This window comes from Patiria miniata, unplaced genomic scaffold, assembly GCF_015706575.1.
Source record: "Patiria miniata isolate m_02_andy unplaced genomic scaffold, ASM1570657v1 HiC_scaffold_3, whole genome shotgun sequence".
Lineage (NCBI taxonomy): Eukaryota > Metazoa > Echinodermata > Asteroidea > Valvatida > Asterinidae > Patiria > Patiria miniata.
The window spans coordinates 45,151,553-45,170,492 of record NW_024037069.1 but is presented as its reverse complement, the minus strand read 5'-3'; the positions used below and the strand labels follow the sequence as shown (position 1 = coordinate 45,170,492).

The 18,940-nt window shown below is 40.0% G+C and overlaps 1 protein-coding gene across 1 annotated transcript in view; it reads right to left on the bottom strand.

Moving 5' to 3' along the window:
- Positions 1-18,940, bottom strand: part of LOC119736930 (protein CLEC16A-like) — a gene marked incomplete at its 5' end in the record, with an annotated part of 84,037 nt that overhangs the window by 49,927 nt on the left and 15,170 nt on the right. The window contains 6 exon segments of the mRNA XM_038210967.1: positions 706-817; positions 1,593-1,638; positions 16,328-16,448; positions 17,189-17,317; positions 17,641-17,736; positions 18,707-18,892. Coding sequence (XP_038066895.1) covers positions 706-817; positions 1,593-1,638; positions 16,328-16,448; positions 17,189-17,317; positions 17,641-17,736; positions 18,707-18,892 — 690 coding nt within the window.

The following is an 18,940-nucleotide window of genomic DNA, read 5'->3' as shown; positions in this document are numbered from 1 at the left end:
ACTCACATTTTACAGCTCTGTTAAAGCAAAAAAAGTCAGGTTGTTTTTGTGTAAATAAATACATGTGAGTCATTCAAAGTGTGACATATTTCCAGTCCATTACTTCTGAACTTTTTATTTTGCCATTGAGGTGTCATTAAAAATGAAGTCAATTTATTTTCTGATTTGTTGGATAATTTAAATAACTCTTAGAGGAAGAAAACATTACTTCAGGAGTACATTCAAAATTAACAACAAAAACCTGTACATGTCAGATGTAACAGAGACAGGGAAAAAGTGGACCCCAAATGGATACATGTAGAATGACCCACGTGAACATGTTTTTCTTTCAATGCACGATGTCTTAACCACCAAATCAGCAACCAACAAGTGCATGAACTTGAGTAAATATTATGTAGGTATCATCTCATGTTGTATAGTTTTTATGTTAAAAAAAAGACACTGTTTTTTTTACTTTGATGAAGGCTTTGAATTGATAATAAAATCCAGGACATGATGGGCAAAGTTGAGGTCATTGTTAGCAAACAGAGCGGCCTCTTCAGGTCCAATACCCAAGCCTGCAGGAACAGGGGTGCTGTGGGTGCTGCAGGTGCTGGAATATATGAAAGCACCCCCTACATTTAGTAGACATGAATGCATGTCCCAGCACCTCCTGGCAAAATTATATTCCAGCGGGCGTGGCAATACCCACAGTGTCTTCCTTACCTGTAGCGGCCCAACAAATCTAGCCACGCCCCATCCTAGCTTCTTGCTATCCGGCTCCACCAGAATCAATTGATGGTTGTCAATCACTAGAAATCGCCTGACCCTCTGTGGACTGAGGACAACCAAAAAGACAAATGGGAGGGGTAAATGAGGGACTGTGACAAGTCTAATCCTCCTTGTCAGGAGGGTAATACGTGCTTTCATAAATATACAAAGTAACTTTAAATCAATCTCAAAATGAAAGACTTTAAACATATAATTTCTGGTAAACTGCAAACTTACATATTCTTCAAATTATGCCAGGAAAAAAAGCAGTTCTGTTTACTACTTGTACTACATTAAAACAAATTCAGGTGGGTGGGTGTGTAAAATTAATTTGTTGCTCTAAATTTTTATAACCAGAAAAAATAGGATGGGATGATGGTTGATTAATTTTTAATTGCAGCATGGTGTGGCAAAATGAAATAATTTTTTTTCAAAATGTACGAAAAGACGATGTCCCCAAAAGCTAGGGTGGGGCGGCACTACAAGGTTTGATCTTTAATTCTTTTTTAATCAAAAGATTTAAGTTACATGTATGCAAGATTTTATAGGTTGGCTGGGGTAACTGGAAACAGGTACAAGTGTTTTTTACTTGGCCTAACGTGACTTGTACCCAGAATTGGCGTTGTCACAATGCACTCACTCACTCAAAAGGACGTGTTTGCTTTTGATAAATTTTCTGAACAAAAGGGCTCTGTCATGCGTAACTTCTGCCAACATGTACTGGTCACAATTGCATAAAAATACCAACATGTAGCTGGTGATATTTGTACAGATAAACGGGAAGCTGGTTGGGCTGATGTAAATTCAGTGACCAATGCTTGGAACATCGGATATGATCTCACCTTTTGTCTTTCATGAGGACTGTGCAGGCAATTAAATCACTGTTATCTGAAATTAAAAAAAGGAGAAAGGAATTTACTCATTTGTTGATTTGAATAGCCCTGTCCTGAATCACATTTGTCCTTGTACAACTGAAACCAGATTCTTCCTGAAATTCTAGCCCCAGAATTTCCAAATTGACCTAACATTTTCCTGGTCATTCAAGGTTTTTGCAGGGTACAAGTTTCCAGGATTTGCCAGGACTTGTCTGAACATGTACAGGTACAGAAACTATAAACATGAATGATAACTTGCATTAAAAGAATTCCACTAACTTTATTATGTGACTTTGTCAAATCATCTACCACCCTCCTATGAGCTCTGTATACAAGTACCCCATCAACGGCCAGAAAAGGAGAGTTTGGGGAGACCTAGACTGGTTCCTAATGCATCCACTGTGTATTTCGAATGATCCAAGGTTATTGGGGGCGTGGATTAGTCTGGGAGACCATCGCAAGTTAAATTCGATCGTTTTCGTGTGCCGATGACGCCTGAGGCTCACACAAAGTCGCTGTGGCTAATAGCTTTAGCACATTCAGGATGTTGTGCATACCTTCGCGAGCGAACTAGTACCGTACAGTACGTTCACGCTATGTGTCCCGTCCACGGAGCTCAAAGTAGTAAAAACGCGCCCTCTTTTGTTGGCGCACGGAGCCCATAAGTTGCATGGTTTTATCGTTTGTCATATGCCACATCTTTTGTTAAAAGCCACTTTCGTGCATGATTGGAGAGCTTCCATGAGGAATATTACCTCAAATGCTGTCTTTAAAATCTCTCAAATATCAGCCATTCCGCAACCTGTTCTTTATATTATTTGAATAACTTCTTTGTCAATTTTTAATAAGTGCAGGCACATGCCAATCCCGATTGGCGTCCAGTTTCAGCTGGCGCATGTTAAACTTGATTCAAAGCGCATTCAAATATACTGGATCAAATCCAACCTAAAATAATTGAAAATGCCCCAAGTGAGCACAATATCCGATTTCTAACAAGTGCGACGTGATCTATCCAGTTGTGGACCCTGACAGTTTCTTAACACCACCTCTCAGGAATCTAGGACTAATCCACTACCCTCTGTGGGTTATTCAAAGATATAGGATCATTCGCATTTTATGCGTTTTGTTCGTCCCAATAATAACACCACTCAACATCCAAAGAAGAATGTTCAAAACCTAACCCGTTCAAGTTTCACGATTTTGTCGATCGCACTCTTTATTTAAAAAAATCAGTCAATTGACTGATTTTTTGAAATTACCTTTATTTCTTGATTTCTTCTAAGTGACTGTTTAGTACCAGTTCAATCTTTCATCCAAGCAAGCTTTTTGATAATAATTGGGTAGGTTTTGGGATATGCCTTAAATTTGAACTAGAAAAAAAGGAAGAAGTTTGTTTGAGATAACTAGGCACGCCTTTATTCATTGTAAACAATGTAAATTACTTTAATCAGCTGTCAATTTTCATATCAAGTCAACAGAGTGATAAGAAGTGATGTGCAATCTGCCATTTCCTGCTTGCAAACCACAAGAGCCTATAAAATACAATCATATAAACTTGGATATATGCACTCTCGTCCAAAAACAGGCCTTGTTATTTTTGGAATGGTAAGTTACACGCAACTGAAAAGGAAATTGCCACATATATGATGTTGCGGTTAGTCACATTGGCGCCAAATGTTCCAGAGACAATGGTTCTGGTTATGGGATGATGATCAAGCTCACAGAATATCTGAACATCACATGATAGATGAGAAATTGTTTCCAAGAACAAGAGGAATTGTACACCGAACCCGACAACCGCATTTTTTCCCCAGTGTTACCGATTGTATTCAATGAAGCTTATGTGTTTATCTTGGCATATGTTCATCCAACCTGCTTGCTTCACAATGGGCGTGTTTCCTGACATTCCATGAAGAGTTCTAGAACTTTCTAATGGGATGAGGAGGTTTAAGTTTCACTTGGAAAATAATCTCTGTTTGTTTGTTTTTTTCAGGCCAGTTTTGATTAGAAATTCAGAACTCTCAGAAAAGGACTGAAGCAGTATTTGAACAAATGGCAACATGAACTTAAGGCAACACTTCTTCTAAAAAAGGGGGTGTCAGGGTCTGGCTAAGATTGTTCATGAAAATTGAATGTCAGTTGAAGATTGCAAGCTTTGCATACTTTAGGAAATATGTTACCCAAACCAGTGTCCTGAACACTGTAGCCCACATGATAAAACATTCTCAATGCACCAGATCATTTTATAATGAGATGCTCAAGGTGCATAGTAAATATGCACAATGCAAAGAGGGGGAACACTAAGATAACGGTACACAAAAAAAATTATGTGAAGAGGAAACAACAATACAACATGAGGATCAAATGAAGGAGCTATTTAAATGCTACTTGGAGAAGGTGGGTCTATCCGCTCCGTTCACAAGTACCCCCTCACCGGCAAAGGAAGTACAGTTGGGGGTGCGCGGCCACTGCGTGTACAAAGAACAAATCCCCTGGTGTACGCGCGTCACACACAAGGAACGGTGCGCGTCAACCAGCGAAATGTACCGTCCATGGGACGTCGTTGCTAGGTAAAAGGGCGCCCTCTTTTGGTAGCGCATGGAGCTCATAGAGCACATTGGGTTGGGGATGGACAGTGTGAAACTCCACTCAGAGTATCTACCAGTACAGGCCATTGACTGAAGTCTCTGGACAATGGCTGCATCCAAATTGCATGGCAACGGCTTACTATCACACGTGTGCCTATGCAACAGGATGAAGCCACTTCCCATAGGCATGTATGTTACTGCAGTGTCAGCAAAGTAATTCCAGCACAGATTAAAAGGTACTGAACAGTCCATCATTTGTAATCTGTGCATTATGTTTGTTTGAAGCAACAAAAGTGCTCAAAATCTAAAGGGTGATTAAAAACTTTTAAAAGTTTCAACTCAGTGAATGCTGTATATTCCAATGAAAACAATATTCTAGGATCTTGATTTCAAATTCAAATTTGCCGAGTCATGTTTTGAATTTGCACCTGAGTTGAACGTTCTCATTCAGCCTCTTTGCAGCTACGCAATGTCGCGCACAGTGAACCGACTGTGACGAATTATAGCAAACGCGCATGCGTTGTGTCAATGCTTGCGGGCGCGTCTTTAGAAGCATTGTTGGAATAGCCGTCTTTCATTGTTTTCTTCAAATTTCACAGGGTGTTTGGTACCATTACTACCTTTAAACCAAGTACACTTTTCAACAATAGTTTCATCAGTTACTTTGTGGATTGCTGCAAATGATGAACTGTAGCTTTAAAGGGACATTACGTCCTGGAATGCACCCTATTGAGCTCCAACATTCGTTTTCAACAAAAGGATTTTAATTGGAAAGAATGTTTAAAGTAGGATAAAAACGTCCACACAACCATCCTTTAAAAACTGGGTGTTTTGTGTTATTCTTGCGGAAACTATGCGAGAACGAATTTCAAAGGTCCACATTTAGACTCTCAAAATCGAGCTGTTGAGTGCTAATTGTGAATCCTGCAGCACAGTGCATCGCATTCTGTGGACGTGCGAGAAACAACATGTGTGTATTGTGCTGTGTGTATTGTGACACACACACACAACGTGTACCGTACATTGAATGGATACGGCTGGAAATACGTATGCGTATGCCTCAAAATGTCCATCGCGTCCGATTATAACCAGGTGTTTTTCTTTTCTCGGGAACAGTAAGACATTAGGTTAGTTTCCATTCAACCAGACCTTTGAAATAGGATAAGTAAACAATCCAAACCATAACATTTTCAGGGATTTAAGGCTGTAATGCCCCTTTAACACGAGTTCAGTGATTGAGCAAAGTTCAACATAGTCTCCAAATTACCGATAAGTCATGGTACTCATCTATAAACAGATCAAACAGTCACATGACGATACCACAAACCTGCGGCTATAAATGGAAAAAGAAAACTACATGTAGTTTGCAATTCGCAGTCCGCTAAATGATTGGACCCAAAACTCTTTACAACTTCCTATTTGGGAGTGGTTACCGTGAGTTAATAAACACAAGACCGAAACCGATGGTTGAGCACACAGCTTCCTAGAAGCTCGGTGAAAGGGAATCACATGCATTAACCATTAACCGCAGTAGGGCGTGCCAGTACACTAATGACTAGTACAGTAAGATGGGGCCACTGGACAACCTGGGATCTTTGGAAAAATGGAATTGGGGGAAATGAGAAAAAAGAAGACTTTTACATTTTTTTCAAAGGTTTGGTTTTTCATCGTCAACACTATGATTCCTTATAAAACGTATTTGGCAAGAAGGTAGTCCCAATAGTGCTTTGCTTGTGTACATATGTCTATAGGGAGTGTGAACATTTTTCATGATTTTCTGGCAAATTTGGAAATGTTTCTCATGGTGGTTTTTTTTGGGGGGGGGGATTTTTGCACTCTCATTTTTACATTTTGTGGCAAGAGTTTGATGGGAAAGTTTGTTTTTCCATTTCCAGTTGACATCAACTCCATGATGCAAGTACCGGTACCAAGGTAACAGGAACAGAAAAAATGTCACACCTTGGACTTCAAATGTATACAATGACCCATTGTATCAAGTAGTCCATCACTGAAACAAGACCATTAAAGGGAATGTACATCATTGGCTTTTGCCATGAACTATTTGAGGGGTTAATATAATGGATCAAATATTGTTACACTGACATGTTTGAAGTTTTGTGTTTGAAAACGCTGGAAAAACCAAGAAAAACAAAAATGTTCAAGTAGTCTGGTTCCCTGACTCCACTAAAGATTAAATGGATCAATGTATTGATGCCGGATAATTGTAAGGTAAGGGAACCAGTCTAGCTGGCCTGCACCCGTTCATGAACATGTAACCAATAGCAAACAAAATTTGGACTGAAAAAAATGGTAATTTGGAGCAGTAGTTGAAAATAGTTAGGTTTTTCCAACGATGGTCGGCTGACCACCGTTGGAAATGTGTACAAAAATACCATTTTCTTGAAAATGACTTCACACCAGGTGCCATATGTTTACAGGATGCTTTAGACTGTCATTTACCAACATCCTAGTCAGGTATTTTGTAAAAACTTAGTAGTTTTATTTTTTGATGTTTGCAAATGTTGTATTTTCCCTTTAAGCAACACAGAAGATGTAGCAGCCAATATGCCTATTCAATATCCACACCATATGGTTTTATAGGCCTACTGGTACATAATAGCAGTCACTGTGGTTTAAACTGCCCTAATATGGTGATCACAAAAGCTCAAAAGAAAAAGAAAATATTGCAGGCAGCCAACACTCTCTGAAAGTGAGCAACAGAAACTCCCTGAGCAGTAAAAACCTGTGACTGAAACTACTCAGGGAAAAACAACCCCTGACGGGGAATACCACAAACAAGAAAGAAGAAAAAGAAAGAAAAAAAACCAATGCAGCAATGCCTAAAAAAAGAGGAAAACAAAAAGAAACATTTGCAGAAAGACAGCAAAACAGAAAATGACAAGAGGAAAAGTAACTGAACAAAACCAAAAACAGAAACTAAGGAATAGAGCTGTTGCATGGCAGGCATTAAACTGCAAAGCCAGGGGAAAATGGCTCATGCCCTCCCACTTGTAGGGGTTGGTAATTGAAGAAATTGTTTAATCCCATTTTGTGTTGGTGAGAAGAGATACACAATGTAACACAGTCCTATGAAATAGTAGGGTCCGTCGATACACGTATAGCGATATTACTTGATTACTCGATGTCACTTATTGATATCGTCGCTATCATTTGAAAATATAATATCGAAAAATCAAAAATTTGAAATGAGAAAACGATATCGGAAAAAAGTAAGACAATGTGTCTCTGCGAGACAGAGCGTGGTTGGAACACTGAAAAACAAAGCATGTTACATGTACATGTAGCTAAGACAAATGGACACAAAGGATTCCCCCCCCCCCCCCCCCCCCCCCCCCCCCCCGTCTGTTTTGCAATGTGCATCAGCCCGAAACACGCTTGTTCGCCTGGCCAACAAGAATTTGCAATTCGTGCTGTAAGTAATATTTGATACATGTACATCACATGGTTGAATGACATATCTATAATGAGAAATTCTGATATTGATGGACCCTACAATCTAGTACAGATAAATGCTACTAAAACAAACTGTACCAAGCATCTGGCTGCAACAATTAAGACAAGATAAGCTGGGAGAGCTGGTCCCAGAGTCCAAAACATTCTAGTCAATTGATTCAGAATGGTTATTCATCTGTGTAGACAAAGTGCCGGACTTTTTGGGCCATTCACTGGCTTTACGTGGTAATCCTCGTATCCCCGTTCACTGGTGTGGCCCCCTTCAATGGAGAAACCATTGTGCAAGTTATTATAGGAAGCAACTGCCCCGTGATGGATTATCTGAACAATAGCTGGCACAATGCTTTCGCCATTGAAGGGGGCCTTCATGATAGAATTGAAAGCATGCTGGGATTGGTCTATGGCATGAAGCTGCAAAAACAAATACTGCTACATGTATACCTAACATTTGGCTATATGGTAAATATCCTGTCAGCTTTCGCCACATTTTTTTGGGAGCTCTCAAACTGTTTGCACAAAAGTCTTTTTGCACCGAACAAATACTGTGGCGTTCATTATTGTGACTTTCTCCTGTACCACGCTTCAATGGAGAAAGATCTGCTCTTTATCATAAACAAACAGTTCCCTCATTAATACTGTCAGGATTTCACAGAAACACTCCAAGGACTTCCTGGAAATACGCGTAAGGACCAGGATGGAAATGCCCAAACCAGAATACATGGCGATCATTTACAATGTGCAATCATTCATCCATACATGAGTAAGTGACATACTCCTGCTGTAACTTCAATTTTGTTTCCATAATGAATAGCTAGGGGGGGGGGGTATATCTGTTTGTTATCAAATTCCATCCTCAAAAGAATTAATGACATAAAAGTACAGGATATCTGACACTTAAGACCCTTTTTTATGATATAGTAATATACCAACAAATAAATAAATAAACAAATACAACAATTTGGAAAAAACATTGAGACATTGCTTGCCAATAAATTATAAATCAAATGGGGGGGGGGGGCTATCAATGTGGCTAGGTACTTATGTGGCCCTATTCATGCAGCCAGCTGGCACACACCTTCCCTTCATAACTGCAAGTATCACCCAAGCGTGAATTTTTTTAAAACTATTAAACACCGTTTGTGTGTGATTTTCTTTTGTATACCCTATGAATGAACTTTGATATAAAATTCTGATTAGAGCCCTTGATTTCTCACTTTTTGGGGGAAAGCATGAGAAATACCCTGCTAAATTGCCCCTAAAAATGCAACACCTCTTTCACCAAAAAGATAAGGCACATTTCTACTGAGCCAGGTACCACTTTGAACTAATTGTACAAATGTGAAAAGCAAACAAACCTCGGTCAACTTTGTTAAGACCGAATATAAATAGAATAGCTTGTGATTTCTCACAGTGGTTCACACTTTGGGGGAATCCCCACTACATGCAATGCAACAGAGCCATGGAGCATTGAAACACACACTTCAAGAGTGTTTGTGATCACAGCGATACAAAGGCTCAAACCAACGCATTCAACATTTTCCGAGAGTACCAGGTGCTTTTCCTTTGTATTTCATCCTATCACAATCTTTCCAGGGAAGGCCAGTATATAAAAGGACAATGCTTGTTTTGTTTTGAGGCTGACATTTGAGGCTGACATTTCATGCCCCGGGAATTTCTCAGATTTGGTATTTCTCACAGACAAGCCCCCAAATATACTATTACGGTGAACTGCTGCTCCCCCCCTCCCCGCCTGTACCTTTGTAATTCATCCTATAACAATCTTTCCAGGGAAGGCCAGTATATAAAAGGACAATGCTTGTTTTGTTTTGAGGCTGACATTTCATGTCCTGGGAATTTCTCAGATTTGGTATTTCTCACAGACAAACCCCCAAATATAGTATTCAGGTGAACTGCTCACCCCCCCCCCCCTTACCTTTGGAATTCATCCCATCACAGTATTTCCAGGGAAGGCCGGTATATAAAAGGACAATTCTTGTTTTGTTTTGAGGCTGACATTTCATGCCCCTGGAATTTCTCAGATTTGGTATTTCTCACAGACAAGCCCCCAGATATAGTATTCAGGTGAACTGCTCACCCCCCCCCTTACCTTTGGAATTCATCCCATCACAGTATTTTCAGGGAAGGCCGGTATATAAAAGGACAATGCCTGCTTTGTTTTGAGGCAAAAATTTATGTCAGGGAAATTTCTCAGATTCGGTATTTCTCATGGACATAAGTCCCCAAATAAAGTATTCGGGTGAACTGCTCACCCCCCCCCCTTGTCTATACCTTTGTAATTCATCCTATCACAATCTTTCCAGGGAAGGCCATTAAATGACTTTTTTAACCCTTCACTAATGTAATTTTTGTAGTTCTGTACAACGGCTTGCAAGCAAAAATTGGCTGGATGCTTCCAAACTTCTGATCAACAAGCATTTTAATCTTGCTCTTGAAATCTAGACAAAAAAATCTCTCTCTTTTGTGAACATGCATTTTCTGTTTTCATGTATTAATTTCGAGGTCTGAATTTTTCCGCCGTTGGTGCACTTGGTTGCCGTTACACATATTATTTTACTCAGTAAAGTTGTGCAATTGATGAATTGGTTTTCTTTTGCAGAACGCCAAAAATGTATTTCAAATGTTTGTGTTCCATTCCTAATCCTGCTTAAACACATTCAAAACTTTATTTTAAACTAGCTAAACATTTGTAGAGCTTATATTTTTACCCATAGTTTAAATGTTTAACAAGCAAGCTGATATACTTCATTTCAAAATAGCTGCAGATCTTGTCTAGCTTGAGGTACTTGTTTTGGTCTACCCTGGAGATGGTGACATTATTAATTTGACAGTTTCCCTGACAGCTTGAAGGAGTGACAGTTGAGGTTCTTAAAATTCACAACTTGAACCCTAACCCTTCCACATCCAAAAACATCTGGGTTTGGCTAAAAAAAAAACTTATTTGAAAGATGGAATGCAGCACCTTAAGGACTTTTACTTTACATTTAATTTGATTTGCAGTTCGTCACAGTTTTAATTCCAAAGGTAAGTAAGTACAGAGATTATGTAATTTGTTGAAAAATGTTATGATTATAGCTACATTACATTTTAAGCAAAAGATAATCTGTTTGCACTGAGAAACTCTTTATTAGCCCCAAAAATGATGTAACTTACTAATAGAAAGAGAGGAAAACAGGTGTTGCAGGATTTCAAATTCCTAGAATAATTGTGCAATCAATCTGGGATTTCTAACTTTTGTTTTGTTTTGCATGGAAAGCGATTGTTCCAATATAAATAAACTGACTGAAATAAAATTCCATGCTGGGTTTTCTCAGAATCTTTTTTTATTGGTGGCGACATGGTCTGTTGGATATCCTGGCATGCAATCCAAGTTTCTAGAAATTTCAGGATAAAACTGGCAACGGTTTGTATCAGAACATCAAACTTAACCCCTCCAAAAATGAAGAAAAAAAACAAAAACCAAAACTGAACAGTTTTAGTGACAGGATGATTGCAAATTGATGGATTCCCCCAAATACGCAATAAACCTTGGACCTTTCTGTGAAGCCAACCCATGAACTAAAATTAGCAATCAGTACTTGAAGAGCGAACAAAGTTCAATTCTTTCATTGTATTGTGACAGGTGTGCCACATTACACATCCAGTTTTTCCAGGTATTTGTTCACGTGGTCTGTGCAATAGCAACCACAAAGATTTGTGGTTTTTTTAAATTTATTTTTATATTTAGTTTCACAGGAAACTTGTTGGGGATTTGCGGGCAATTAAGTATGCAGGTACATGTACAAGTATATTTGATGGCACGTGTCTCCTTAAGGGTGAATGTACGTGCACAACTAACGGCCATTCATCATTCATGATACACACACGTGGCTGTCGCCGCTTTCCCCGAACAAACAGGCAGGATCTCAAAGCAAAGGAAAAAAGGTAACAGGTCAAGTTGCGACACGGTACTGTGAACCAGCTGGCAAGTTTTTTTGTGAAAAAATATTTATGATGAAAACAATTTATTAATACTGCAAAGAATTCTGCGGGAATTTCCCCAGTGCTCAGACATTCCTCTGAGAAATTTGAGACACAAAAAAGGGAGCGCTGATAACAACTACATTGTCAGAAACATTCTTTCATTTATTTGTTCATCTATTGGAGTGCAGTCAAGAGAGTCAGTGTTCCTGGTCGATTTCAAAGCCTGGGACTGCCCAAAAAGTCCACTACATAAATGTTGGCAAACTGGTAGCTCTGAATTTCCAGTAAATGATAAAAATGCAGAATGCTAATTTTGTACTTTACTGAAAGAGCTCTGGAACTTAAATTATACAATATTATTCATATTCCCACAACAATAGCTTGTGCAACCAATTTTTGATCGTCGATATAGTGCAAAGGATTTGATTGAGCAAAGCATGCAACCTATACTTAATCTTTTAAAATCCACACTGGCTCACTTTAAATCAATCTCAAATTTATCCAAGAAACTGACACGAGTGGGACTTGAACCAGCACCCTTTAGGACATGGGACCAGCACTCCACTGAGTTATTCAGCCATCTATTAGCAGTCTCCCAGTTTAGCGTTGTCTAAGTTGAGACATGGGTGAGATTGGAGGGGGGGGGGGATTAAATAGCCACAAAATGATCTGCAGAGTGTTTTGGGTCGCTGATGGCCCCAGAGCAACATAGGGTCTAAGGTACATGCCTATATTCGTTTACCTTTTAATGGCATCCCTTAAAATACCAATTCCTTTGTTCTATATATCAGGCATGCAACTGGGAATTTACAAAAGTAATGGGAAATTCCAAGCTTTACAAGACTTTATACGGTGTTTTCCAATTTTTAATGGCATACCGGTAAGGTTGAAGTGAAAAATGGGGAAATCAGCTCATCCGAGTAAAATTTGCATGCCTGATACCTAGACCTTCATATGAACGTACAAGATCTTTACTCTCACAAAATCTGAAACTCTCACAAATTCTGGATTTCAAAGGAGATTTTTCAAAAATTCCTGAAATCAGGAAACTCCTAACAAATCTTAACCCTGGGGAGCTTCTTCAAGTCAGGGAAGTAAGTGGAGCCAAGAAATTGGACTCTTGATTGGTTGGAATTGGAGTCAAGTTTGGTACAAAACCGAGTGTTGAATGCTGTAGTATCACAGCCACACTTTGGTGGTTGTGTACAAAGTCCATCGGGAGTCCAGGAAAGTGGGAAATTGGAAAGTTTGCTCAATTCAAAATTCAGAATTTTTCTTTTTAAACTAATTTGTAATGACTGGCTATCATGGAGTTTATATGTGGTGAAAAAAAAATGGTGTCGGCATACTTTGTGCTAATTGCAGTGGTGGTTTGGGTCCCATTAGATAGGAAAAAACAAATTCCAAAAATTCCAACCCCTCCCAAAAATAAATGAAAGAAAGAAAGAAAGAAAGGTCTTTGGCTTAACCCTACCCTTACCAATTCCATCAAAATCTACCCCCCCCCCCCTCATCTGGGGCATTTTGGCAGATAAGCCATGTAATATACCAAGTCCATCAAAATCCACCAGCACCAGTGGTGGATGTCAACGGATTTGGTCCTGAAGCATTATGTGAAGCAGAGTCAGTGATGGATTTCGACAGACATGGTCTTCTACTTGGTAAAAGTTCAACTAAGTAGAGAGTTAGGGTTAAACAAGAGGTCAACCTGTGGTTAAAAAAACTCAAGGCTTTTCAAAATAGCAAGGATGTAGATTAAATTTTATACAGGATACCGGGTGATAAAATCTTCTGAGTATACATGTGGTATTTGATTTCAGTGTGGCTGCACTGTGGAGGAAAAGGAATAAACCACAGGAGCTGAATTTGGTATCAGGGACATGCATGCGCACAGGTTGAAATTAGATACCATTCGCAGAACAATGGAACAACAAACAACAAAAGACAATAGCAATTGTCTTTTTATGTTGTGGGTAACGTTGAATTCTGCCATCTTTTTGATGAAGATGGGCGGCTGATTGGGTAATGAGTGCATCAAAACAACCACCAAAAGTGAACGTTGACAACATGTGGTATTTGTTAAACAATAAAACAGTCAAATTGAGACGATTGAAATAACATAACAGACTTTCTGCTTGCATCTTCTCCAGACAGTTCACATTATTTAAATATTCAACTTTTGCGATATTCAGTGGATGATCGAAAATATAACATTACAGTCCCAATAGTTGGTAGTGTGGGTACGTGTGGTCTAGCAGTGGAGCACAGGATTCACGATTGTGAGGTTGTGGGTTCGAGCCCCTGTCGTGGCCATGCGTGTTGTGCCCTTGAGTAAGGCGCTTCACCTCAATTACTCCTCTCAACCCAGGTGTTAAATGGGTACCGGCATTATTCAATGCTGGGAAGGTAACAGACTTGCTGTGGAGGAGGTGTGGTGACCCCCCCCCCCCCCCCCCAGCAGCATCCATGAGTCTGGCCCAATTGCTAACGAAAGAGAGATGAACACTCCGTTCGTCTTAACACAGGTTCGTCCACTTTACCTTTTCTTTTTTAGTGGTAGTGCAATAACTGTAATTCATCAAGTCATTATTGGGTGGAGTATTATATGGACTGGCAAGTTAGACATCCCCTATTTTAAGATACAACGTAATATACAACATTTGCTTTTGCTGTAATTTTCAGAAATGAAAGGATTCAGGGGCTAGTATTTTATGGCAAATATTGTTACACTGACCTGTTTAAAGTTTTGTGTTCATAGATGCTGGAAAAACCGCCAACAAAATTGCTGTTCTTATAGTCTGGTTCCCTGACCCAACTTCATACAAAACAGAGCAATTTATACAAGTCGGGCAATTGTTAGGTCAGGGAACCAGACTAGCTGGCTTGCACCCATTCACGGATGTGTAAGGCCAAATAAAAAAAGTCTCCGGTTTCTGGTATGCGCGCGCGTCGCCGTAGCCATGCGCGTCGGCAAAATGAGAAAGTTTTTTTTTCAATGAAAGATGATGTCTCAAAACCGCCAAACTCACTGGTTTGACTGGAATCCTGCTGCTGCACAATTTTAACGTGTTTTTAGATTGGGTTATTGTCGAGAATAAGCTTTATGTGGCCTCTCTGGACTCCCATATATTTGCACTAAGTTTAGTCGGGCACCATTTGCAGTCATCAGCCAACATTTATAGCCAAAAAATCAGGTAAAAAAAAAAAAAAAAAGCCGCGTCGCCGCACCACTTTTTGGGCAAGATCCATACCAGAAACCAGAGACTTTTTTTTGGCCTAACTGATTGCAAACAAAATGTGGACTAACTAAATTTGGTAAATTGGGGGCACTATTTGAAAACAGTCAGGTTTTATCCGTTGGAAATTGATACAAACAAATCTATTTTTCTTGAAAATGAGAGCACACCAGGTGCCATGATTTCACAGGATGCTTAAGACTATTATTCACTAAAGGTATTTCATAATAATTTGCTAGTTTTAGTACTTGATGTTTGCAAGTGTTGTATATTACCTTTCACACTCTCAGTCCAGAATCTAACACCCACTCAAATTTATAACTGGAAATTCCAGCACAGCCTTGTAATGCAACACGTTTGGAAAGTACCACACAAAACAAAAGTCAAGGAAAAAGTGCAGGTTTTTATGAGGCAGGATTTCCGCGGTCGTTTAGACCCATCCAGGTTATTTATAATCGCTGGAATTTCCAAAAACAGCTGAGGATGTAACATTAAACAACTTCCTTTTCTTGTTTTTTTTTAATTATTCATCTGACACTTATTACCCTTTGAATGATTTGACAATGTTTCTCTGCTTCAAGTCAGAACTTGTTTTTCGGCCTTTGCCACGGTTCATTTACATAGATTGTTAGTTGATGTGGGTCTTGATGACTTGTAATGGACTTGTGAGGTCTGAAGTCAAACGCTGGGCAAAATGTCATCACTAGTCTGCTTGATCCTGGCACCCTGCTTTACATTACGATGCACTGGTTTTGCGTAACTATACAATGTCAGACGGATGTCAGAGATTCGGTTTCGCAGAAACAACTGTGATTGGTCAAAACATCGCGGGATTGGGCTTCACTGATCAGTCTACTGCAGGAGAACTTTTAGAGACTGCATATGGATTTTGAGAAAAAGTACGCATTGCCCATCACGTCAGATACTCGCACAAAGACGCAAATTGTTTATGCAAACTCTGAATAAAACTAAGTGTTGCCTACTCATGCCAGTGGCATAGCCAGGAGTTTTTTTCAGTGTGGGGCTCAGGGGGCAGCACCAGCTTTTTATTTCGTAAATTTGTGGGGTGAAGGGAATTAGAATCAAGTTAAAACTATTCGTCTACATTCCCCTTTTGGTCAATTCATTTAAAAATGACACTTGGGCGAGGGGCAATTTTGGGATTTTTTTTGTCGGGGGAGGTGGGGGAAGGGGGGGAGGGGGAGGAATCTTGAGGGCACTTGGAATTTGGGGGGAGGGGGCAGCATCCCCAAACCCCCCTTGGCTATGCCACTGGCACACATGGTGTGTCGCTCCAGCTGGGGGTTGCAAAGTGATATAAAAGCCCAATCTACTATTTATGAGTAACTATTCATAGATACAAACAGGAAAAGCTGTACAGTTAACTTTGATGCTGGAAGGAAGTTGTTAGGAAGTTACTTACTCAGGTCCAGTTTGTCAGATGCTTTGACTATCTGGTCTTGGCTGGCTAGGGGTAGCTTGGTCTCCGGCTCATGACGGAGGGTCAGTGACAGATTGCGAAGAAGGAAGAACACGCGGATGGCCTGTAGGGGTAGACACATAGAAGAATGGTTTACAAATAAAATAACATTGTTTGAGAGGAAGTTGTGAGATTGTGTTGATTTTGACTGCCTTCTGACGTGAAGCAAAGTAGATGGAGGAAGTTAAAATCAGCCAACTATGCGGCACATGTAATTTCCTACTACTTGCCTGAAATTTGCATTTGTTTTAACACACATTTTGCATACTTAGCTCAATTTTCAGAAACTTGAATGTATGTAATTTGTCTGTCATGAACGCTTTTAGAGTGGTTCCGCCTACATCTGACGTGCGGTCCCTACCGTTGCATATTTAGAGTCTAGGATCTAAACTTGGGGTACAAATTACCCGGTACTGCAAAATAGTATTAGCTACTTCTGCTTTCCTGACATGAACCAACAAAAGAAGTGCATTTGGCTTGTGAATATGTACACCTTGTAACAATGTTCTGGTCTCACGTTATGGAGCACCGAAGTGAATACGTCACGCGCACAAAATGTGTGCAAAAGACATTAGCACGTGATTCAGCCCGTGAACCAACACGCGCGCGTACTCCATTCGTTGCACTACACTTTCTGGTTCTAAATGACGTCACACTTCGGTACTCCATTGGCCGATTGTCACCACCTTCTGATACAGTTTGAAGTAGATGGTGTAAAAAAAAACCCAATTAAGCAATGTGGGGAACTCTTAAGTTTACTACAATTAACAACATGTATCTACTGTGAAACAGGTGTTTACTCACCCTTCTGGTTCTCTCCAATTCTCCAGAGGGGAGACGCTTGATAAAATCAATACCAGTGAGTGGCGTTCCAGTGGGAGGAAGTATTATAGATTCATCCATCATCAAGTATTCCACATTGAGGGGTCTCGTCTGAAATAGGTTAAGACAAAAATTACAACTGGAAAACTGGAAAACTGGAAAATGAAATTGAATGTTAACTTTTCACAAGTACGCATTCACAGGTTCGCAGTCATACTCATAGGTGGAGAGGGGCAATTGTAGTAGAGTGTCTTGCCCAAAAACACAAATACCACATTCCCTGTCAGGGTTCAAGTTTAAAAGTTTACCGACGTACTAAGACACACGAATCGAACACGGTTACCACTGGACCACAACGCTCCACATAAATGTAATTCTTTTAGTTTTATACAACTTGTATTTGCGAGTAATTTCCGTGAGTTGTTGGTACTTACCATCATGCTCTGATACTCGTCATCAAACATGTCCAGAAAGAGTTCATCGCCTCGGTAGAAGTTTCGTAGAAGCAACATACTCTCCTCCTTGGCTCCCTAGGAAATATAGAAATGAACAAACTGACACATTTATTTATTTAACCCTAACCCCCTTATACATGTAGTTCCCAAAGACTCCCGTGCTAAATCCAACAGAGTCCAACGTTTACTCATATGAGTTTCCTGCTCAATCCAACACAATCCAACATGCCAAGTGAAAATATAAAATGACTGGCATGCTCAATCCAACAGAATCCATCTGTGCCTTATATTTGTCTGTTTCCTACTGAATCCAACAGAGTCCAACTTGGCATTATTTACCAGTACCCAACAGAATCCGACTCTGAATGTTATCAGTTGCCTGCTGAATCCAACAGATTTTAACAGGAATATATACAAGACGTTCACTGCTCAATCCAACAGGATCCAATGGAAATGTAAAATACTTGGATCCTGCTGGACTGAGCAGGGTTAGATGATTTAACAATATTTCCACATGGGCATATAGGATGCTTTAAGTTTCATACGTAAAGTCTGTCACGAGCCAATGTGGCCCATCAGGCCAGCGTTTATCTCTGGTTTCAGTAGCATGAAACAACTGAGAATATTTCTACTCCCCCTGGATGGGATGCTAGTCCATCGCAGGTTACTCCCCAGCTAATGCCGGGGAACACCCATTTATACTCCTGGGTGGAGAGAGGCAAGTGGGGATGAAGTGGCTTGCCCAAGGACACAACATATGGCCAGCAGCTGGATTTGAACCCCTGACCCTTTGATCATGAGTCACCAACCCTAACCACTAGGCCACACTCCCCACACCCCCAAGTTGCATAAAAGGGCCAAAAAAACAACTGATGAGTCTTGCACAAGGCCGGCCGAACCTGTTGACTGCTACACTTCATCAAAAAGCTGAAGATGAGTTTCTTTGGCCACACAGCAAGATTGTCAGTCTTGAGTACACCATCACGATCAGTGCGGTCGAAGGAAACAATCTTGAGGCAGACATTTCACAAAGAGGATAACTAACCTCAATGCTTGCTAGATGCTTGTCCTCAAGGAAACAGCGGTTGGTCTCTGATGAATACACGAGCTGCTTGAGGAGGAGACTAGACATCTCCAAGGTTACTGGACGGATCCGACTGTTGAATTGGCAACTATGGCCTATGATAGCAATTAGGCAGTTAACTAAGACTCTGCTGTAACTGGTCTTGTCCTGTAACAGACAGAAAAATTAATTTGTTTTCACTGTCAAATGAATGGT